This window comes from Nannobrachium achirus (assembly GCF_963921795.1).
Source record: "Nannobrachium achirus genome assembly, chromosome: 22".
Taxonomy (NCBI): Eukaryota; Metazoa; Chordata; class Actinopteri; order Myctophiformes; family Myctophidae; genus Nannobrachium; species Nannobrachium achirus.
In genome coordinates this window covers 26,685,403-26,709,605 of record NC_137829.1, presented here as the reverse complement: position 1 = coordinate 26,709,605, position 24,203 = coordinate 26,685,403, and the positions used below count along the sequence as shown (strand labels likewise).

Here is a 24,203-nt window from a genome sequence, read left to right as displayed (position 1 = left end):
TTAAATCTAATAGTTCTATATAACAACATTGTAGAAAAAATAAGGGTATATTTTGTATTCACATACAAGTGCCAGTAGATGGCTCTCTTACTCAACACAAAAGCAGAAGTCAAGGCACATATTGAGCAAGGGTCCTATCTTCTCAAGTGCAGACAGCCTACATAATGGCCAGTACTGATGTCCAGACCAACAAATATCTTAAACAGAGAGACGTGTTCACAACGTTTCCCTCTTTTGTTCACCTCTAACACAGAAGTTTGGAGAGGCCTTCATTAGCCAGTCTAAAGCACTGGACCTTCTATGCTTCTGGTACAGCAAATATCAATAAAATAAGAAATCTGTGTGTGTGTGTGTGTGTGTGTGTGTGTGTGTGTGTGTGTGTGTGTGTGTGTGTGTGTGTGTGTGTGTGTGTGTGTGTGTGTGTGTGTGTGTGTGTGATGGGTAGCTCGTTTGGGTAGGATGGGAACTAAAGAGGGTGAGGGCAAAAAAAAAAACTTAGTTTAGTCACAGGCAGAGGCTTAAAACGAACAACTACAGCATGTGCTAATGATGGTTGAGAACTCGTCATGATTTCAACCGTTGTCAACAGTTCAACTAACAAATCTTAGTATTTTGTTCTTTATTATCAGCTCTCCTATTCTTTTGAGAAACATGGCTTTCAATTGGGCTGCTATGAGGTGTTCTGGTAATCTATCTAATGCAGGATGCAAGTAAACAAGTGTAGTGGAGAGAATTATAAAGGGATGAGGCTAATCTTTATGTTATGATAGAAGAGTACCTAGCTATGCCTTTATCAAGTTTCTTCAACATCTGTCAAAGACACACCAACATGTCAAAGTATATAGTGGTTTTGAGTGGCATCAGTTGATTTGTTGAGGGCCGGTCAATTGTCATCTTCTTGCAAAAAATAATACAAAATAAAATAAATATTACATTGTGGTTGAGAGACAACATTGATAGTGGGTAGCAGTGATAAACCAATGTCAACAGTTGTTTATCTCAATCTCAAACAGAACTAAACAGATTGGTTGTTTTTAAAACATAGCATGGGCTATGATCTACTGCGCAGCAAACAATGTGACAACTGACGATCATAAATCAATTACAATCAATCTTTATTTCAGACTCTACAGGTCCATATATCAACAATCAACAATACAAGAGACAACAGAGATTAAAACAAAAACAACAACAGTGCACAACAGAAAAGGCACTAAAAAACATACAGACACTCAATCCAATGTCTCCAGAGACAAGAGGAGTATCTAATGCTGCTCTTTTTAGGCATTATTAGAGTCATTATAATTTCATTTTTTGAGTCCTTCAACCTCATCATGAAACTGTACATCAGATTCCTGATTACCGCATTCAAAGTGGCAACCCCACTGTTCACAAACAAATGGCTGGCACTTGTCCACCTCGGGACCGCAGCAGGATTCTGAGAGCATCATTGTATGCCACCCGCAACTTATTATATTTACCTTTGCTATAACTGCACCACAAGTGGGCAGTATACAGTGGTGTACAATAGGCTTTAAAAAGGGCTATCTTTACATCATCAGTACACATGTAAAATTTACGTGAGAGCATATTGGCTTGTGCATATAGTTTACAGTATTGTCTTTGTATATCATCATCACTGAGGTCGTCTCTAATGATGTGCCCCAGATATCTGACCTTGTTCACAACATTAAGCACCTTGTCGGCCAGCTGAAAAGAAGGGAAAGCTGCCTTTCGTTCCTCCTTAGTTTTCATTATCATGACAACACTCTTTTTAGGATTAAATTTAATGTCAAACATCTGACCATAATCTGAGCACACTCTAAGCAGCTGCTGTAACCCAGCAGAGCTGGGAGACATGACAACCAGGTCATCCGCATACATTATTAACAAGCCTTTCTCCCATCATACAGCCAGTCCTGCACTTTTTAAGACTGACAGAGAGTTCATCCATATACAAATTAAAAAGTACAGGTGATATTATCCCACCCTGTTTGACCCCATTAGTCACTTGAAATGGACCAGATATAGTATCACCCCATCTTACTTGCATGGTTTGATGGGAGTACCAAAAATGTAAAACTCTTATTAAGTAGGAAGGGACCCCTCGCTCTTAGTTTTGCAAAAAGTTTGCCATGGTTAATGCGGTCAAAGGCTCGAGAGGCGTCCAGGAAGCATGTAAACATGGTGGAATTATGTTTATTGTACTTACCGACTGCCTCTTTTAGAGCATATACACACATGTCAGTGCCATGTTTACTTTTGAACCCATAAAAAAGTGTGATATTGCATAACTGTTTAACAGCAACCATTGGCACTATAGTGACTCCTGCCAAGACTTCCAAATTCTCAGTGCAACGCTGGACGACCAACTGTCGTGTGAGGCGCACATTAGAGTCACAACCGGATTCTGCAGGTTTACATTTGACAACATATAAATCAGATCAGACCCTTCCTCACTAGGGACTCTGCTCAGGTCCTTGTTCAAGCTCTAGTCATTTCCTGTCTGGACCATTGCAATTCCTTCCTGCCTGGGCTGCCAAAATAATCTCTTTAACCTTTACAACTCATCCAGAATACTGGTGCCCCAGCTTGACTTTAATCTCTCTAAATTCTGTCATTTTATCTCCCATTCCAAAACACTCTCTCCTTTGCCAGCAACACCTAGCACTTTAAATATCATACAGTTTTGAATATAGCAGTGTCTTGTTAAGCCCAATGCATTCTTTGGCAAAAAAAAGTGATGTGTATCCAAAAGTTACAACAAAATAAAATTAAAACTATTCTATTGTGATTAAATTACAATTTGAAAGATCTGCAAAGACACACCAACATGTCAAAGTATATAGTGGTTTTGAGTGGCATCAGTTGATTTGTTGAGGGCCGGTCAATTTTCATCTTCTTGCAAAAAATAATAAAAAATAAAATAAATATTACATTGTGGTTGAGAGACAGCATTGATAGTGGGTAGCAGTGATAGTTTCCATGCATAAAACATGGAAACTGATTAAAAAACAGGATTGTCCATCTGAAACTTTACTACTGTTTATTTTGTGCACAGATACAAATGTTAAAATGCAATTTATAATATCAGCATACAGATATAGTGTTATTCAGGGGTCTTCAACGATTTTCAGACTAAGGACCCCCTATAGCTGAGAGAGATGAAGCAGGGACCCCCATGTATAAAATGGTGTTGCAGATTAATTGTTTTCATAGATAGCTGCATAGACTTGAACTTTGACAGTGCCATCATGTTGGATTCATGTTAATGTGTATTTTCAGACATTTTAAAACCACTTACTAACCACACTTAGTAAACTTGACCTTTCGCTCTGTACTTTTGTCTGCTCCTTTTACACCAAACCTTCGCCTTGTGAGAGGCGTTGTGAGCTTGTAGATTGGCTATTTTTGGCTTAAGTTCTCCTCGGAACAGGGATGCTAGGGTTCAAGTGGTTTATGTAAAAGAAAAAACTCCAATACCACAGAAAGATTTTGTGGACCCCCTGTAGTAACTCTGAGGACCCACTAGAGGTCCCGGACCCTCTGTTGAAGACCTCTGGTGTAACTGATTAAATCTACAGTATACTAACTACCATTCATTCTTGTCTTCTCTAAACAAAAACAGGCAGTTTTACTTAATAATAAGTGAAATGTAGGCTGCCAATTACCATTGCCTTTGACCTTGAGTTAACACACAAATGAAGCACAAACAGTCGCAGTGACAGATATTAGCCTATGGACTGCAACTATATTTCTATGAAAATAATTGTGACATATCCTTTATATGAGTCTGTACGACTTCTATTAGCTTTACAAAACACCTTTTCTATGCACTTCTGGTGATATAGATCATATTTACTTCTGCCAACAGAGGAAGTGCAGCTTAGTGAGCTTGCAGCTTCCTCTGAGTATTAGCTCAGAAAGTGTCGGTTTTGTGGCAATAAATGATATCTACTACTATGGGAGTTTGGCATTTTATTTAATTTATTGTTTAGTATAACAGGAACAGTGCACACATTAAATAGTAATTGCACCAGAGTTATATAGCAGTTAATTTGCATCTGCTGTCCCTAGGCAGGTAGACAAAAAACAACCACAAAACAGAAAAATACACCACACACAAAAACAATGAGCACATAAAATAACCAATATGACAAATGCAATAAAAACAAGGCAATCATTGGTGGTGAGTCTGGTGACACATTTGTGCTGACTTTAGCCAAAGCTTGGGGTTCTAATGGCACTGCCACTGCCACGGATAGGCCAGGCATCCTCTAACAGGATGCTTCTGAGATTATGAATAATTTAAAAAAGCATCAGAGTTATTTAGGCTATTATTTGTTTTCAGGATTTTACAGTGATAATTCCTTGGTTTAATATCTATTAGTTATAAGATTTGTTTATAATGAACAGATTGCATTAATAGATGGGTTTTTGTGACAATGTTTATGCAGTAAGACAGATGGGGGGGAAAGTCAAGAAATCATTATGCCTATATACAAAAAGCTTTGCAGCAGACAGAACTAGTGTCTGATGCTCTTAAAATTATTTACATTATTCAGATTATTATTAAAATTGTTATAATTAGTCCTATAATTATTACTAGGGCGATGCTTGTTGGGAACACATGCTGCTCCGGTTATGAGATACCCATTGTACCTGTTGTCAGAGTAATTAGTACTAGAAGACGCCTCAGTGCGACAAGTAACCGACAAGCGCCATGTCTTGGCCGTCTGGCCTGTGATGTACAGTATATCGGACCAGTTACCCATATGGAGACTCCTGGTACCCATATATGGAGATCCATGTTGTGTACACTATAGACATATGCTGTGAGACCCCAGACATGCTTACTCAGTTATTCATTATGTGAAAATCATATGACGTCTATCACATCTGACATCATACCGTGGAGATCCCTGTGTGAACCAGCCACACAGATATGGGCTGTCTTCCTCCATATATGGGCATTCCCATATGAAGTCCTGCTAGATATGGGCTTAATATTGATGACATCACAGATCTCCATATATGGGCATAAAAGGGATTCTGTTAGAGTGGTTCAAATGACATCACAACATACAATCCCTTTTATGCCCATACATGGAGATCCCTGTCTGAACCAGCCACACCACTGTGATGTCACCTGTTTATGCCCAAATATGGAGATCCCTGCTGAGTATCTGACATCACTGTGAGGTCACCTGTGATGTCACAGTGATGTGTCAGGGGAACCACAGTGTCAGGCGTTATCCCTGCTCTGAGTATCTGACATCACTTTGTTGTCACCTGTGATGTCACAGTGATGTGTCAGGGGAACCAGTGTCAGGTGTTACCCGTCCGTCCGGATGGATGGATGGACGGACGGACGGACGGATGGACGGACGGATGGACGGACAGACAGATACGGTCAAGCTGTGACGGTTTTGACTGTAAACTGCGACCTACGGTAGCAATGACATCATATTGATGACATCAGGCATCGCTACATATTGGGATAAAAGGTACACAGACAGGCAGACACACAGGTTGCGAGAAAACTCGCCTGATGGTTTATGCCTTTTGATTGATTGATTGAGGTATTTATTGCGACCGTCAGGTCGCAGTTACTATCAAAACCTCCACCACCTGTCCGTCAGTCAGTCAGTCAGTCAGTCCGTCACGTCACACTTTTGCCCTACTCATATCTCCGCCATCGTTGCCCCTATCCATGTGAAATTTTCCACACACACTCCTTGTCTGCCAATCCACAACCTCCACCCTTCCAGGGACCCCCGCAGCTCCAGGGACCCCCAGGGACCCCCGCCAAAAAGCAAAAAAACTACAAAATGACATCGTTGCCCCTATCCATGTGAAATTTTCCACATACAATCCTTGCCTGCCAATAAACAACCTCCACCCTTCCAGGGACCCCTGCAGCTCCAGGGACCCCCAGGGACCCCCGCCAAAAAGCTAAAAAACAACCAAATGACGCCCCCCAAATCGGCTGCTCACCGCGTTGCTCTGCCACAGACAAAGAGATGTCTACACACATCTCATCAACATGGATCTCCTCTTTTCTTACATGCCCCTCTTCTAGCGCCACCATGAGGCCGGTTCTTGCAAAACACATTTACGGACACAGATCCTACAATTTGTGCCCTAAAATCACGCAAATCGGTACACGGCATGGCTACACTTATCGGTCCCATATAACGCCACCATCATGCCGATTTGTTTAACACATTTTTGGACCTAAAATCACGCTGCGACCTGACGGTCGCTTATCTCCCGATTAGAAGTTTTGGATAGGAAAAGGTACAGTTTCATGACCGTACAGTTCACTGATACAATGTCAACTAAAAAGAAACTCGAGTAAGGCAAGGCTTATTTGTTATTTTCCATTGAGATCCTTAATATCCTTATATACCTCTGTAAACTATGCCAAAATGGTTCAACCTAAACTTATTCCTAACCTTAACCTCAGTTAAACAGTGCCAAAACCTAACCATATTCCTAACCTTAACCTCAGAAAGATATGCGTAATCCTAAAGTTAATAATAACAATCTCTGCGAGTTTATTTCCTGCGACTCTACCGATTACCTTCGAAAATACATGTCCATGCATTTGTGCAATGCTCCTGTACCTGATTGTACATGTTGTCTGACATGTTGGAGTTGTATACCACACACCGGCAGGTCCGGCACTAATATTGGCAAAGGGATACAAACTGATGCAATTCAATTCAATTCAAAGGAGCTTTATTGGCATGAGAAAACATACGTTTACATTGCCAAATAGTAAGGGAAACATAAGAAAATCTGCAAAGTAAATCGTTACCACCAATGTGTTTCCAAAGGCGCGCAACAATATGTACCAAAAGGTTGATATTCAAAACTCCTGGTGGAAACCTCATAAAAAACTGATTTGTGTCTGTGTCCCACCAACTTTGCTATACAGGAAAAAAACACAAAAAATAAATCTGCTCCAAGTAGCATGTGAGGGGTCAAACTAGGGGCCTTTCATGATGCTGAATCCATTGCAAAGCTGCAATGGATGCAAAGCTCAGCCACAGACAGTCAGTGAAGCAGACGGGTCGGGTTGGCCAATCAGAGAAGCCAGTGGCCACTCAGAGAAACAGATGCCCCTTTCCACCTGTCTGTCTAGAATAAGATGGGCAGATTTTCATAAAACTTGGTGGGAATGATCAGTGGACTGCACCAAAGAGATAATTTCATATTTAATTTCTTTGCTAAATAGTTACTATATCGATTTTAATCATTTAATTGAATTGTACCGTTTCACCATGAATAAACCAATATCCTCCATGTACAGTATTGTATCGTCAACCTGTATCATCAACCGTGTATCATGATGAGTATCGTATCGCTATTAAAATGTATTGTTACACCTGTAATCCCAATTGTAATGCACAAGATACACACAAGTCTGGGAAATTGCAAGTGTGGTTGCCGTGACACGAATATCGCTTGCAAATTAATTTCGTCTTACCATTTGGCATTTACCATAAAGCATGATAGGAGTTCTTATAACTATAATTATGTTAAATGTTAAAATGATAGACATGGGCTCCATAACAAGTGTTACCCAACTTGATTTTATATAGGCATGGCAGGGATATTTCGGTGCAAACACCAGAGAAATGATTAGCTTTAAGAGGATGGATGAGTTATCAGCCTTGTTGGAAATGGTCAGTGGGCTTTCCTGAATACCTTTGGGTTGAAAAGGTCAAGGTCACAATCAAGATCATTATGGTCACACCTCAGGTGGAATGGCATATCTTGATAATTGCATAGTGTTAGTTGAGGTATGCACTCCACTGACTGAAATCTTTCCTGTTCCCAATAATTATATCTGGTGAGATCATGTCGTTTTACTGATACTGGTGTTTTCCGTTGCACATAGACAAAGGAAGCTTATTTAACACACAATGAGAGGGATTAATTATACATACAATTAACAATTACAATTTAGGCATTTAGCAGACACTCTTAATCCAGAGCGATTTGCAATAAGCAAGGTAATACAGTACATACTGTATGTTACAAGACAATATCTGAGCATTCAATTTGACCCAAATAAAATACTTTTCTCCATCAAATGTCCATGGAGAACTGCCCGCATTCATAAGGGAAATGACCAATGCGGATTGAAGTGTATGTTAGCCCACTTAATAAAGAAATCTGTGAGCTTGATTAGGGCTCTAAAGATATTCTAAATCTCAAGATGTTGACTGAAACTATGAAAAATGTGTCTATGGTTTAAAAACACGCAATTAGACATTTTCTAAATTCATGGATCCAATGCAGGGTGAATCAGATTTTGGAAGCCACAGTCATTGTAGAGGAGGTGCACACATTATTTTCTAACTGTTAAATACAGTATTATGTACAGTCAGTATAGATACAAGTCATGTCTAGGCCCCCAAAGAAATTGCACCAGATGCGAACCATGAAAGGCAAGAGATTAGCATGATTATGTCAGAGCTCAAAATCTCCAGTTTGAACAATGGTTAAAAAATAAATAAAAATGTTGCCTTTAATGATGTGTGTGTAAGAGGGAGATGAGAGGAATATTGACCAAGAGGAATACACACAAAAAGGTGTTGCCAGCTACCCACACTGTTTCAAATCAAATCACAGGTTACGCTGCTACTTGCAAAACATCACAAAATATAACTAGACTGCACTCTGTTGAGGTGCCAATTTGTGTCTTGTACACTCGTGGCCAGCAGAGCACGCAAGACGCAAGAACTGCGATTGGTGCTGTTCGGTGCTGTCTGTATGTACTCTATGTGGGTGGGCATGTTGGCCCTCCGTCTACGTGTCAACTTGCGCCTTATTATTTATTACTCACTGTAGCTAACCAGGAAATGGCAAAGTAACACTTGTGAAAACAAAGTGTGAAAATTGTTTAGAAGTTGATCATATGCATGTGAAAACTTGCAAATGTCTAAGTATCACCAACATTGTTCTTGTGAAGTTGTTGTCTCCTATGTTTCCCCTCCGTCCGTCCGTGCATCCGTCTGTGTGTCCGTCTGTGTGTCCGTGCGTGCGTCCTCGCAGTTTGTTACCACCTAATCTCAGTCGCCGTTGGCCCGGTTGCTGCCAAAATGAGCACACACACTCCCTGGATAGCAATTCAGAACCCAGGGATTGACACTAACCAGAGGCGCCAGGTTTTGTCCATGCCGCGAGGTGCTGAAGCATCGAGCGCTACCCCCCCCCCCCCCCCCCCCCCGTCTTCGTCGCAAAAAAGGGCATTTTTTCTCAAATAGATACTTTATTTACAGTTTGTCAATAGTACAGTGGTACATTTTTACAATGAAAGTTCAGCATGTTTCAACAGTTAAGCACCATAGTATCAAAGTATCAAACAAAAAACTAGCTAATGCCATGGCATTGTATTGATTAGAGAAGACACTGTGCCGTCTCGCCGTTGTATTCGTGCATCATGCAGTAGTCTGCTAAATGACAGAAAATAAAATGCAAAGAAAGACAAAATAGTATTAAAACCATGGCCACGCTATTGCAACAGCCTATTAGGCCTATAAAGTGAACACCGCATACAAGTAGGCTACTTGCAGCAAAACAAAACCATTTTTTTTTATTTATTTCTTAGTGAGGAAGGTGCTACTCCTTACATATGCACGGGATATGAAGCGGTTGGCTATGACATCCATGTCAAGTTTCAGTGCCTCCCTTTCTATCGCTCCCACAGCCCCCACACCAGCCCCCCCACTGGAATGTACCTGCCCGATTAAAACAAAAGAACTATTAGGCATGTTTGCATACATGCAAATAGGCTATGGGAGCGCTCCGCCTCCAGTCCCAGCGTTAGTTTCTATCGCTCCCTCAGCCCCCACCCTCAAACAAAGCTGTACGTGTTAATTTCGGGCTTGATCTCGCGGGGTGCCGCGGCCCTTCAGCCCACACAGAGTCGGCGCCTATGACACTAACGGTTGCCCGACTGCCCGGGGCAAGTAAATAAAAAGGTCGGCAGGTGAATTGTGCTCCTGGGTTGCCCGAACGGGCAAGTGCACATTTTGAGCAACATAATAATGAGATGTGTGCCTATACTTGAACAGGGGCTACAGGGCTAGTTGTCCGTCTCTCTCTCCCTCCGAAGTCCCTCCACACGCCCCCCACACACACTCTCACACACACACACACACACACACACACACTGAACGAACGCGCGTGCAGGCAGCCGCCAGCCAGTGGCTATGTGAGCTCCGTCAAAAACAGCGAATCTACAAGGCATACACACTCACATTATGCTACAGCATGGCCAGATTAATGCACGCACTTTACGTGCTGAAGCACAGGTCACCAAACGTTGGGGAGAAAGTGAAAGAAGACAGAACTATTACCGCAAAAGTCGCTAAAACATTGACATGTCCGCGAACGGCGCGAAGCGTCTATTTTACGAGTGAAGCGTCTATTTTCCATGCTATCAATAGTGCTTTCCCGATGTTTCCCTCCCTGTATTGCGCTACATAATGTATTTAACTAGAGGTTCCCGGGCCTTCGGCCCGCTCACACGCCCGCAAAAAAAAAAAGAAAAAAAAAAAAAAATGGGGGGGGGGGGGGGAACTATTGTGGCGGAACTATTGTGCCGCAGCGCACGTTTCCGGTTGGACATATTTGACCACCGGACGCACTGGAGAGAAGTGACTGTTAAGCCTCTGCTATTTCTCTGCAGCAGGCACATAACATGCAAACACAGTGGTGTCAAATTTCACTCTCTCTCTCTCTCGCTTGCCCGCACCCCCTCCCCTGTTGCCTCCTCTCTCTCGTGCTTAGCGAATGAGCGGACGGCATAGGGTTAGGGGCGGTACTCCTTACGTCCTAGACGCGTATTTGGAAATGACACCCGGGCTCCAGGCGGAGCCGCTCGATTGTCCACGACACTGCAAGCGGCGCGCAGGCCAGCGGACCTTGGTCCTGCTCTTCGCCCCCCGAGCGCCGCAGGCGCGAGTGGCCGCGAAGAGCGGGCCAGGGCCGCGCGGCCGGCGGAGCGCCGCGCGAGTTACGAAGCCGTGGTGAATGCAATCGTGGGCAAGCCCACGATAAACGCCCTGTCCAAGCGACTACAATGGAGCGCTCCCTAGCTCCGCTTCAGCCAATCAAAAGCTTCAGTGGGCGGGGTTTCCCTGGAGCCCGGGTGTCATTTCCAATCACGCGTCCTAGACGACTACCTATGAGTTGAAGTCGATGTAAAGGGGGCGTGAAGTGGGATGCGGCTCTTAGAGGAATGTATATATAAGATCATGAGCAGCACTGCAGGGCAGCCTGCTTGTTAGCGTTCTGTGCTAACAACTAACATAAACACATCTCCGACTCTGATGGTCTGCTGTCCAGCGTTGCCAGGTTTTGTTTGTGAGAGAGAAACAAGCAAGACTATTTTATTTTCTTCTTCCTTTTTTGGTGTGTGTGTGTGTGTGTGTGTGTGTGTGTGTGTGTGTGTGTGTGTGTGTGTGTGTGTGTGTGTGTGTGTGTGTGTGTGTGTGTGTGTGTTGGGGGGGGGGGGTAGTTGTAGAAAAAAGTACACAAAGGTTTTACTTAAGTAAAAGTATCAATACTGCAATATAGAAATACTCTTTTACAAGTAAAAGTAGACTACTAAAGTAAAAGCAAAAGTGCTAAAGTGGTTTACATATGTCTTATAATATTATAATGTATATCTGCAGTAAGTAACTAGTAACTAAAGTTTTCAAATAATTGTAGTGGAGTAAAAGTACAATATTAGGATCCAAGATGTGGAGTAGAAGTAAACGTATTGTACAGTACTTAAGTAAATATAATTTCCATCGCTGCGGGGGGGCAAGTGGCCAAGACCTGAGGGCAAGTAGAATATGGCAAGTGCCTCTGAGACCTTACTGTCAACCCCTGAGAACCTCTGACCCACATTTTTCAAATGGGCCTGCTCTAGCGCCACCATGAGGCCGATGTTCGCAAAACACATTTCTGTACACTACTCTTACAGATTTTGTCCCAAATTCTACAATTCGGTAGGCAGTATCTCGACAGTCATATGATCGTCCGATTTTGCATATTCCATCCTGATTGGCTAAGATTGGCTTCCAAAGTTTGTAGGATTGAGCCGTTTTGAGGCAAAATGCCTCAAATCACAACGCAAAGTGCGATTATCATGAAATCGCACACACACATTCCCAATAGGCCAAGGAAGAAATGCCACTTAATGTTTTTAAAATCAGCCTCATGGTGGCGCTATAACAGGCCGATTTGTGGTTTTACCAACTCCACCGATCAGTGTCAAACTTTGTACACGCACTCCCTAGAGGCAAAGGAAAAACCTTTTCACTGCATTTTTCACATCAGCCAACTTTTATAGCTCCGTTTTTGAACAAAATGCCTCAAATCATTAACGCAGCTTGCGATTACCGTGAAATTTGCCACACATATTCTCACTGTCAAGGAACAAATGCTACCCTTTTCACATTGGCCTGTTATAGCGCCACCAGCAGGTAGACTTTAGCAAAACACATTTTTGAGACACAATGCCTCAAATCATACATGCATTGTCCGATTGCCATGAAAGGTCTAAGGTGAAGAACATATGTCACCCTTTTTACATTGGGCCTATTATACAGTAGCACCACCAGGACGCAAAAAATCAGCAATGGGTTCACAAGTCCAGGATCTGACAGCGTACAGCTAATCTAGAACAAAGCTGGATTGATCAGTGTCAAACTATGGCCTAAATGCACACAGTGGTCCATGGAAAAATCTCCAACACAAATGTTTTCATTTGACATTATGGTGGTGCTAGAACAGGTAGCATAATGCAAAGAAAAGTGCCAAATTCTATTAAGTACATTGGTGGACCACTGCCTACCTAGTGGTGGTGCTTGGTGACTACGTTTCCTTCAGCTAGTTGCAAGGAATGATACCAATTGATATTTAATTTAAGAAGATAGCTCAACCTCATTGGATCCACTAGAGTGGGACATTGTACACAAATCCTACAAATAGACTCCTAAGTGGGCACCGGCTCTGACGGCAAATCTCGCGCATGTCCTGTTTACTGGTGCTATAGATCCCGCGAGAGTGTGTTGTTGGGACAGATAAAGAGCAATAATAAAGTTGATTTTCTCCTTTGTTGTGTCGCTGAAAAAAGCCACTTTAGTATGACAATTTTGTTAATATTATGAGGCTTGTGATGATCGGGTCCAATATTTAGATCAGTGACCATAGCTTCTGAACTATTATTTTGCTCTGTGTTCACGTTAGCTCTCTCATTGTAAATGAATAGACTCCAAACATGCTTCCACCTCCTAAAAAGGTATCCACTATACGCCACGCAGAAACGGGAAGTACGAGTCTGTTCCGCCCTCTTGCTATCGCCCTCTTGGATGATACCTAGCTTTATACTCGAAAGGTTCACACATGTGCATTATTATGTGGGTGTATACAGTGTTGTGCAAGAACCATACATCATATGTTGACATGGCAATCAGCTGACCAATGGGGCAGGTTATTTAAGGTCACCTAAGTTTGTGTTCAGGGGCGCAGGAGGCATTTTAAAAGTGAAGGGGACACATCTGGGAGGTATGTGCGCGCGCATAGCGCACATAAAATTTTGGGGTATCCCCCCCACTTTTGGTGATATCCCCCCCACTTTTGCCCCGAGGAGGGGGGGACATATCCCTGTGTCAAACCAAAGACACATGTCGGCTGCTGTCTTTTTTTTGTTGTTGTTGTCAGAATTCGCCTGGTCATAAAGTTTCATAAATCATGAAAATTAAATCACTACAATTTGTTCTATGTTCTGTGCATGTTGACAAGTTTCAAACCGAAGACACCACATGCATGTACAGTGTTTTACTTTAGTAAAATATTCTGTGACCAGTGAGTGACACTGACAGTGATTCTTTCACTCTTTCACTGATTTATTTTCACGTGGGGCCATGAGTGATTGCCTCATTGGTGTCCATTTTTGGGTCCGACATGAAAAAGTTGGGAACCACAGTAACAAGAGGAAACGTAAAATGTGTTGACAAACGAAATTGCATTTCCATTATGCATCTGTTCAAAGGTAGGTCTACTTACATTGTTGCTTGATTTAAAGAACGACGTTATCGTTTTTTGGTTTTTTGACCGTTTCATTTTGACTGAGAATGATGTCGAGACTAGCCTACACACACCAGCAGCAGGTCCAGCACCTGCAATGACGGTCTCCTTCTGCCACTGCCTGCCTGCTTGTCACTATCGCGTTGCATTAATTAAACTCATTCAGAACAGCTGAGCTGAGCTGCCGACTGCACTGCACTGCACTGGTGGGACTGTGCCTCTAGAGGGCAGTAATACGCCTTGAAATGAGAACTACTCAGTGTGTACAGTATAATCGATCATATTTGCGGCTTTTTCTTGGACCTGAACACTGGAGGGGATATCCACCCCACCCAAAAAAAGTGGAGGTGTTAATCCCCCCCGTCCCCCCCTACCCCCTGCGCGCATGTTTGTGTTCATCCTGTGTATGCGTCCCTGGGTTATTAGTGTGGTTGCCCTGACTATAGTTCTTGTCTAGCTTTCTCATCATCTTATGTAGCCTTATGTAGTGGGGGGGTAGCCATTAAACGAAACGGGTATTTCTTACATTGATGCTCCTACATATTATCATGCAAGCACCAGTTAAAGTTACTTTCCATCCCTCATATACTGTATGCACAGTGCACATCCCATAACCCACACACTGCACATCATTTTGGAGCTCATATCTTTGAACGGGTAAGAGCTAGTTTAAGTAATTGTCCGAGTTACTCATCATCTGCTGTAACCCTTCACCCAATCAGACATCACGATACCTTTTCCCCCTAACTGATTGGCTGAACTATAGTTCATGCCATCTGATGTAACCTTGTCCGACTTTCTTCTCATCATCTGAAGTAAAGTTTTTTTTCCCTCCCCATTAGAGTAAACGGCAACCACACGCGCATTTTCAGATTTTATCTTTCTAGTTAAATATCTATCTCCCTGCTCTTAATGGTTAATGATTGTTGTCTAATTGTGCTGAGCAGGGACAAAATATGTAGCAGAGCCTGAAGATAAAATATTATATCTACACTTCATAATTCATAATATTGGTTCATTCTATTCATGAGTTATATGACTGAAAAAGTTAAAGTTACAGGATAACATATTGATCTAGTCTACTTCCAACTTCCAGTAGCTAGATTCCAGAGTAAAATCGGTGTTGTCTAATCACATACATTACACATTTCTAATTGTATAAATAAAATACTCTTATTTTGAAAGCCTCACAGTTTGAGGAGAAAATCTGATTTCTATTGAAGCAATTTGATAAAACAAGAATTTGGCAAAAGTTCATAATGACGAAATGAAAACCATGAGCTTATGACTTGTCTTACACAATGTAACCAGACGTGTGCTTGTAACCTACCTCTGTAATAACCATAAAGTAACCTACTTCATAATAAATATAGCTTGTAAAGTCACAGACAGACACTAGTTCAGAGACTCAAGCTATTGACTTGAACAAAACAAAACAGGCAGTCTCAGCTGTGGTGTGCTGATCGTGCTTGCGGTGACACGTGCACCGAACGCACATGCACGTGCATTCGCCGGTTGCACAAACTCAACCTATGTTGTGCGATTAATGAGGGGGCCCTTTGATTTGGTGAAGCTCCATGTCCCTGAGAGATGCAACAGCAACTTATTTTATGGTAGTTACAACTACCTTAAGATATTCTTTGGCTATTTTGTTGTAATCGCTTATCTTAGTGATTAACCACTTAAAGGGGAGAACCACCCTTTTTCAATATTGAACTATCATTAATATATCTTAGAGGATAAGAAATAAATAAATAAAAAATTCCCCTCCTACTGTGTTGCCTAGAACCGGAGGATTGATTTGGGGGTTTGTATTGTAAAGTACACCAAGATGACATCACACCGGTGTTCAATACAATACATAGTTCAATATTGAAAATGGGTGGTTTTCCCCTTTAAACTTTTGTTGACTGAGATCCCCAGCCAGGTGGTCATCTCTTTTGTTTATACCAAATCTCTTAACCAAAAATGTCCAACTTCACTGCCTGCAATTCCATGCTTTTTGAGCTTGTAGATCTGTTATTTTTGCCAATCCATATATATATATCCAGAACACAGGAATGCTAGGGTTCCTGTGGTTAATGTGTAATCAATGATAGGAAAAAACAAAACACTTTATCCCTGTACTCCAAAGCAATGGTTCTCAAAGTGGGGCCTGGGGACCCCAGGGGTCCTTGAAGAGGTTCCAGGGGGCCCTGAGCATAATTAGGTAGTATAGCATTATGATCAGTATAGCCACTTTAACCCCATCGGCTATTTCAAAATAGCAGATCTATTATTTATTTTCAATAAGAGCTTTATTTAGTTTTAAGGGCACAAATCATGTATAGGCACAATATTTTCAAATGGGGGTATGTGGCCAAGTGTGTATTCATTTGGGGGTCCCTGACATGAAAAGGTTTGAGAACCGCTGTTCCAATGAACACAACCAATTGTTTTCAATGACTGGTCTCTGGAGAGAGAACAGGAAGGGAGAGGTGGAGTTCATCTTCATGCAGTTTCCTACTTCACACTTACATAATTCTCACCTATTATTACTTGAACATTAACATTTTTTTTCAGTGCTGAGAAGTGCAGGCGACTATCCAATTTTTATATTGTTTGAATACTTAAAATGTAAGCTCATCTTGTGAAGCAATGACATTGTCTTCGCCAGGCCGAAGGCATGACCGAGACTATGTTTTGCACTGTCCGTCCATACGTGTGTGTCGGTCTGAACAGCTAATCTCCGCACCATTGGCTTGACCAAAAGCGAAACTGTGCACACACGCTCCCTGGATGTCAGAGCAGAACCTCTGCCCTAAATCTTTCACATGGGCTGGTTATAGCGCCACCAGGAGGCAGATTTTTGCAAAACAGTACTGGCAGGGGACCTTACCTGTTCCCCAGGTTCTATGTTCCCCAGGTTCTATGTTCCCCACTTACCACCTAAACCTAACAAACCTAACCCTAACCTCAGTAAAACTAATGCTGGTTAACCTGTGGGGAACATAGAACCTGGGGAACATAGAGTGGACCCCCCTTCAGATTCCATCCTGATTGGCTAAGATTGGCTTACAAAGTTTGCAAGAGTGCTCTGTTTTGAGCAAAATGCCTCAAATCGCACATTCCCACTAGGCCAAGAAAGAAATGCCACTTGAACATTTTCAAATTAGCCTCATGGTGGCACTATAACAGGCCGATTTGTGTTCTCTCTTCTTTTTTTTACATAACTGCACCAATCTGTGTAAAACGTGCATACACACTTCACATCTGCCTTTTATAGCGCCACCAGGATGCCGACTCATGTATAACTAATTACTCCTTCAAATTCCATGCAAATCGGTACACATGATCTCTATAGATGTGGTCAAAACAGATCCGTTTGATTTTCCATATTCCATCCTGATTGGCGAAGACTGATATCTAGCCTAAAGTTTGCAAGATGGCCCATTAAAAAAATGCTCAAATCATGAACACAGAGTTGCACATACACTCGCAATACCTTGAGGAACTTATAGCGCCACCAGGAGGCAGATTTTTGCAACATTCTTTTTTTACATTACTCCAACAAATGTAGTCCAAACTTCACGCACATTGATACACATTAATTCAAGTGATCGATGCAGATTTTTCATATTCCATCCTCCTGATTGGCGAAAATTGCTGCCCCACAATAACCTACCTGACCTGGTGGAGACCTGTGCTCCAAGAAGCACTTTTTCTATTTCTCCTCTGTATTCTGTGGCCTGCAATACTGTAGGTCTACAGCACTGGTTCATCATGTCAGTGGTTATTTTTACAGATGTAACAAATGGATCCATTTGGTTCCATCTGTAGTAGACTCAGAGTTACAGACCAGTAGTGGTTCATTTAACTCCTTCAAGGAACCCTGGGGGCCACTATTGTAGCACACAGACAAATCAGGGAACCAGAACAATAAGATGTCCAATTTGTACAAATCACCATGTGTTTCAGGTAGAAGAAATTATCTTAACAGACCTGGAGAATGAGCAGCATCAAATTGGGAGTCCTCTGACTCCTCTTTAGTGATGCTAGCTCTGGTCCATCGCTTTCACCTCCCGCATTGCTCCCGGTGAAGCTCTGACAGACCCGTCGGGAAACGCATGGACTCGAGATTGTCGGCCCCGCCGAGCGCTCAATACTAGTGAAAATAAACAAAACCGTTTCACTACTCACCAAACCAAAGGTCGTTTTGCGCTGTTGAAAGTCTATTCTCCGCGGTGGTGAACCCCTCAGCACCCCACCTACTCTGTAAGATACATTATTTTTGGCATGAAATAAAGTGCATCCAACTCGACCGCCGCTTATTTCCGGGTTGTGAACCATTGTATCTGCGGTGGCCGCTAGGTGGCCTGAGGTATGTGCGTTTTATTTCATGACAAAAATAATGTATTTTACAGAGTAGGTGGGGTGCTGAGAGGTTTACCACCGTGGAGAATAGACTTTCAACAACGCAAAACTACCTTTGGTTTGGTGAGTAGTGAAACGGTTTTGTTTATTTTCACTAGTATTGAGCGCTCGGCGGGGCCGACAATCTCGAGTCCATGCGTTTCCCGACGGGTCTGTCAGAGCTTCACCGGGAGCAATGCGGGAGGTGAAAGCGATGGACCAGAGCTATAGTGATGCCAGCCATGCACCGCTTCTAAACCCCTGGCCCTGATGAATGAAATTAGAATACACCAGTGTTAATCAGTCCTTCATATACAGTACAACCATCTATTTTTCTTACCCCCCCCCCCCCACAAATCAAACGTCTTATTATCGTCCATCTCTTTTCTTTTGCTCAAATTATTGCGATATTGGGATTTTAAATATATTGCACTACCTGTCAGAATCAAGTCAAGAGAAAGAACCAGGGAGTGCAGGACAGAGGTAGAGGATGATAAGGAAGAGACAGGGCAAATCGAATACTAGGGGTTTAACTAACAACAGAGGACCAGGAACAATAGAACAACACGAGGAGACTATATGAATTAGTCATGATAGGAGCAAAGAAATAAAACGTGGAAATGCTAATGGACTACTAGTAAGAATATGAGCTAGGAGTTTTAACAACTAGGAGTTAACAACTAAACACTAGCAAATGTGACACACATTTACAGAGGGAATGAACTCAAAGGCATATAAATAGGCAAATACTAACTAGACACAGGTGAAAATCAACTGACGATCAACACTGGGATAGGTCAGTGGACTAACAGGACACAGGTGGAAACAGTGGCAAATCACAGGACTGGTGAGACAAGACAGGTAACAGCAACCAGGACAAACGGGAACGACAAGAAGGAACAATACTACAAAATAAGATACACAATACAACACCAGGGGAAACTAGTACAAACTACAAACACAAGACAGACAAACTTGGCAGAAAATATGAATTACCAATACATAACAGATAAACAACCAGGGAATCAAGACTAAATACATGTCAAACAAGGAACATAGACAGAGGATGGATGCAACTAAATGTCCAAAGGAAGCCATAAATGTTCAGGGTTGAAAATATGGCCAAGGATGCAAACCAAGACACAGATCCTGGCACTGTCCTGGGTAAAGAACTAATGGTACTGGTTTTAATGTTTTCATTTAAATATAATATATAATTGTGTTTGAAAATGTGAGAATAAGTATTCATGTGAGACAGCTGGCTTTAAAACAATTTAAACACCTGGAGAAAATATCTGAATTGTTCACCAACAAAGATGCCTTTTTTAAATACCAAAATAAATTAAGAATAATAATTTTCTCTATCTGATATAGTGGCTCTGTCTGGTCTACTGTACTTTGTAGACGTGTAATGATTTAGAAAGAACTGTGGGAGGCGCCAAAGGACGCGCAGAGGAACATTGATGGTGCTTTTACACTGATCTCAAGGCATAGCCGGGGGTCCATCCTCCATGGCTTTTATTCTAGTCTGATACACATAGAGAATTATTGTACTCTCTTCCTCAGTGCTGCCACTACGAGAGATCCTTGGCTGGAGAAGTGGAGAATGCTACTCTGAACAGATTTTGAGACAACAATTTGCTGATTACATGTCTAGTCGTCAGGACTTTTCCAATATGAAATCCTTGCAGACTGCATGCAGGTCGCGGATGATGATGATGCTATGATAAGCTCTTCAAAGATCTTATTCTGTAGGCTATTACTGTAGATACAACGCACAGTGAGTGTAGTCTTGTGTAATAACAATATACACAAGTTCAACACCAGAACAAAGAATTAGAAAATATAGCTACAGTGCTACTGGATTAACAGTGATTTGACTGTGTGAAATTAAATTGCGAAATTAAAATATTGATTGTTAGCCTATCAGTTTTTGTTTTTAGAGATACAGGAGACACTAAGCCTCCGCTATATTTCGGCTATATACCCTAATATGCATTTTATTCGTCAACTAAATGTGAACGGCTGCAACCTTACAGGATAATTCGTTTTAAAAAAGAAAGAAAAAAAAACGTCTCAAAATGTGCAGTTGACGAGTCGAAGGATGAGGAACAAAATCTATAAAAAATAACGAAATAAACCCAAAAGATCAAACAAACAAAACAAAACAAAACAGAAAAAGTGAGTCACGATTCAAAAATAGGTTGAACCATATTGCGCAATTATCTAAATCCCCACAACAATGAATATAGCCTACTTGTACCTCCACCAAAAGATTAAAAAAGGAAATCATCCGAAAAATAAATGAAAAAGCAAGGTATAGTGAGAATAAAGAAAGGAAAGGGCGATAACAAAGGGGGAGGGTGTACACAGAAGAGGAGAAACAATAGAGAATCAAAGCATAATAATATTCCTAAATGAAGAGGGAAATGTTGCCCGGCTCATTTTATTAATCAGACTGTCAATTTCACCCAAGAGGCCAAACCCAAGAGCAATGTGAAGCAGACTCAGATCAGCCCAGGGACAAGCACCTCACTCCTCACTTCTCCTCTTCCCCTCCACTTGGATATATTCGTCTGACCGAAGGCCGCCTCCATCATCAACTGACAGCCCTCTCGTATTTATTTGCTTATAAACCTGTTACAATAAATGATCATTCGAGCAACGTCACGGGAGCATTTTAACGACGAGCAGCAACCCACCCTTTGATGAATGACATTTCGGGCTAGGAAAGGATGCACGGGTCATCTTGAGTCAGTGTTGTTCGTTGATCGCATTCAGATTCTTGTGTTTTTTGCGGTCTAGCTTATAAAAAGGTTTCAGAGGCAGTTATTTAAAGAAGAGAGTTGCTGAGTTGAATGCGGATTAGCCTCCGTCACAACTCACCGGCGCACCGCGGCTCTGGACAACTGTTTTAGTTTTTTCCCCCATCCCTCGCACCACGGCTTAATGATGGAGAGGATAAGAAAAGAGATGATCTTGATGGAGAGGGGTCTGCACAGCCCCGTCGCAGGCAAGAGGCTCTCAGACGTGGCCGGGAATTCAGTGCTGGAGGCCCTCGAAAATTCTCCACACAGTGGCCGACTGAGCCCGCGAATAACTTCTGCCTCGATCCATGGAAGTCTCGGGGACATCCCGACCAAAGGCAAGTTTGAAATTGACAGTCTCTTCGGGAACCACCACAACAGCGAAAACACCTCCTCGGCGGAGATTTCGTCGTCGGAAAGCAGGAAGAAAATGAGTTTATACCCCGAAGTTTCACAAGACTCAGATATGAATAGTGATGTGGAAGTGGGGTGTCCGTCGCATCGCTCCCCGAGCCAGCACAAGGAAAACAACAAAGGTATTTTGTTTATGTTTTTGTTTTTTATTCCTAAAACTAAAAAACTTCCATTTATTTACACAATTATGTTTTTAAAATATGTATTTATACTGTTATTATTGTGTTGTTATTATTAGAACATGTATTAATACGCTATAGTCTATATATATCCTACAAAATAGGCTAATAAATATTATTGGGTTTTGTGCCTGCATATTAACTTCACCTCAATGTTATACATTTCAATCTTTGTTAAATAATAGGTTATCAAATATAGGCTCTATAGCAGGCCTATGTAGAATTAGTAGTTCTGAAGGATAGGCTATATCCATGCAGCTAACTGAATGTATTTCCTCCTCTTTTTTATTTTTATATTTTAGGGTTTTCTGATTCTGGAAGCTCATCCTCCCTTTCAAACCTAAACGGTAATTCGATGGGATCAAACAGTTCAAATGCCGATCAAGTCAGGAGGTACCGGACTGCTTTCACCAGAGAACAGATTGGAAGACTAGAGAAAGAATTTTACAGGGAAAATTACGTTTCGAGACCAAGAAGATGTGAATTAGCCGCATCACTTAATCTACCTGAAACTACAATCAAGGTACAGAACAATTTCCCTTATTGTTTTCAATCACATAAGTGCGTGAGCGACGCGTGCACGTGTGTGGGAGAGAGAGAGCACAATATTTACATTTACTAATTATTTTTCTATTCGATACTGATATTTTTGTAAATATAGATCACGCACAGGTGTGCTCTCTCTCTCGCTCACGCACGCACGCACGCACGCACGCACGCACAAACACACACACGCACGCACGCACGCACGCACGCACGCACACACACACACACACACACACACACACACACACACACACACACACACACACACACACACACACTCTTCAGTCAATTATTGACTGCAAAACAATAAAGTGCAGCCCATATTGCTATGTCTCAATGCCAATTTACAGAAGTTAACAAAAATATAATTATCTATTATTATTATTATCATTATTTCTTGTTGTTGTTGTTGTTGTTGTTGTTGTTGTTGTTGTTGTTGTTGTAGTAGTAATATTAATATAGATGTATTTACTTTGGCTTGGATTGCTAACTGGACTCATGTAGCCTATACAATTCAATTCAAAGATGGCTATACACTAGCCATCGAAAATACATTTACAAATAATTAAAACAAACCTGTCAATGCAGGTATAAACATGATCTGTAGCCTGTACATTTACCTCACCATTAAGTAGGCCTAACGAAAGATAAGAATAGAACCAAAGAAATAAACCTATACTCTTTACCTTTATGCCAGAGTTGGGCATAAAACCCCAGCATACATATTCTGGGACACATTAGCCAAAAATAGCAGGTATACAAGCTCGCAATGCGTGTGCGTTTTTGATTGATTGATTGAATACTTTATTAAAGGGTTGCAGTGCCAGGAACAGGGAAGTATGCTACAGTATACAATATAAGGCCTAAAAGTATTTTTCCAAGAAAGCCATGTGGCTTGTTTCCATATATGTAGGCCTATACTCATTTCATGGAAAAAGCCTGAGCTTGTATATACCCTATTTTGGATGAGGATAATTTCTGTGGAGTGAACCAGAGGTTGCAAAACCGTATTTCACTATAAGAATAAGAGGGCGTTATATTAGTGGTTAAATGTTGGCCTTCTTTTGAACGTTGTCTCTACAGGTGTGGTTCCAGAACAGGCGGATGAAGGATAAAAGGCAACGCTTGGCCATGTCGTGGCCCCATCCAGCGGACCCCAGCTTCTACACCTACATGATGACGCACGCCGCGGCCACCGGAAGTCTACCGTACCCATTCCATTCGCACATGCCTCTACACTACTACCCGCACGTCGGGGTCACGGCGGCGGCCGCCGCCGCTGCGGCGTCAAGCGCGGCCTCGTCACCTTTCGCCACCTCCATCCGCCCCCTCGACACTTTCCGCGCGCTCTCCCACCCCTACTCACGGCCGGAGCTCCTCTGCGGCTTCAGGCACCCGGGACTCTACCAGTCGCCCGCTGGCCTCAACAGCTCGGCGGCGGCGGCGGCAGCTGCGGCAGCCGCGGCTGCGGCCGCGTGCGCGCCGTCTTCCAGCGGGCCCTGCGCGTGTCTCAGCTGTCACAGCAGCCAGGCGGCCAGCGCGCTGGGCAGGGGCTCCAACAGTGACTTCACCTGCACAGCGTCGGGGCAAAGATCTGAGAGTGGATTTTTGCCTTATTCTGCCGCGGTTCTCAGCAAGACCTCAGTCCCATCGCCAGATCAACGAGAAGAAACTGCTCTTAACAGATAACTGGTGACAGCGCCTACTGCAATGCTCATTTTCTGCTCTGCCCTAATAGCTTATTGTGGGATAGGCCTATAACATA

The 24,203-nt window shown here is 42.3% G+C and overlaps 1 protein-coding gene across 1 annotated transcript; it reads left to right on the top strand.

Moving 5' to 3' along the window:
- Positions 1-21,441: 21,441 nt before the first annotated feature.
- evx2 (even-skipped homeobox 2) lies at positions 21,442-24,127 on the top strand (the record flags this gene model as incomplete). Its single annotated transcript, XM_080752647.1, has 3 exons — positions 21,442-21,835; positions 22,195-22,415; positions 23,522-24,127. 3 exons carry the CDS (start codon positions 21,442-21,444, stop codon positions 24,125-24,127), a joined length of 1,221 nt encoding a protein of 406 aa, XP_080608773.1.
- Positions 24,128-24,203: the final 76 nt, after the last annotated feature.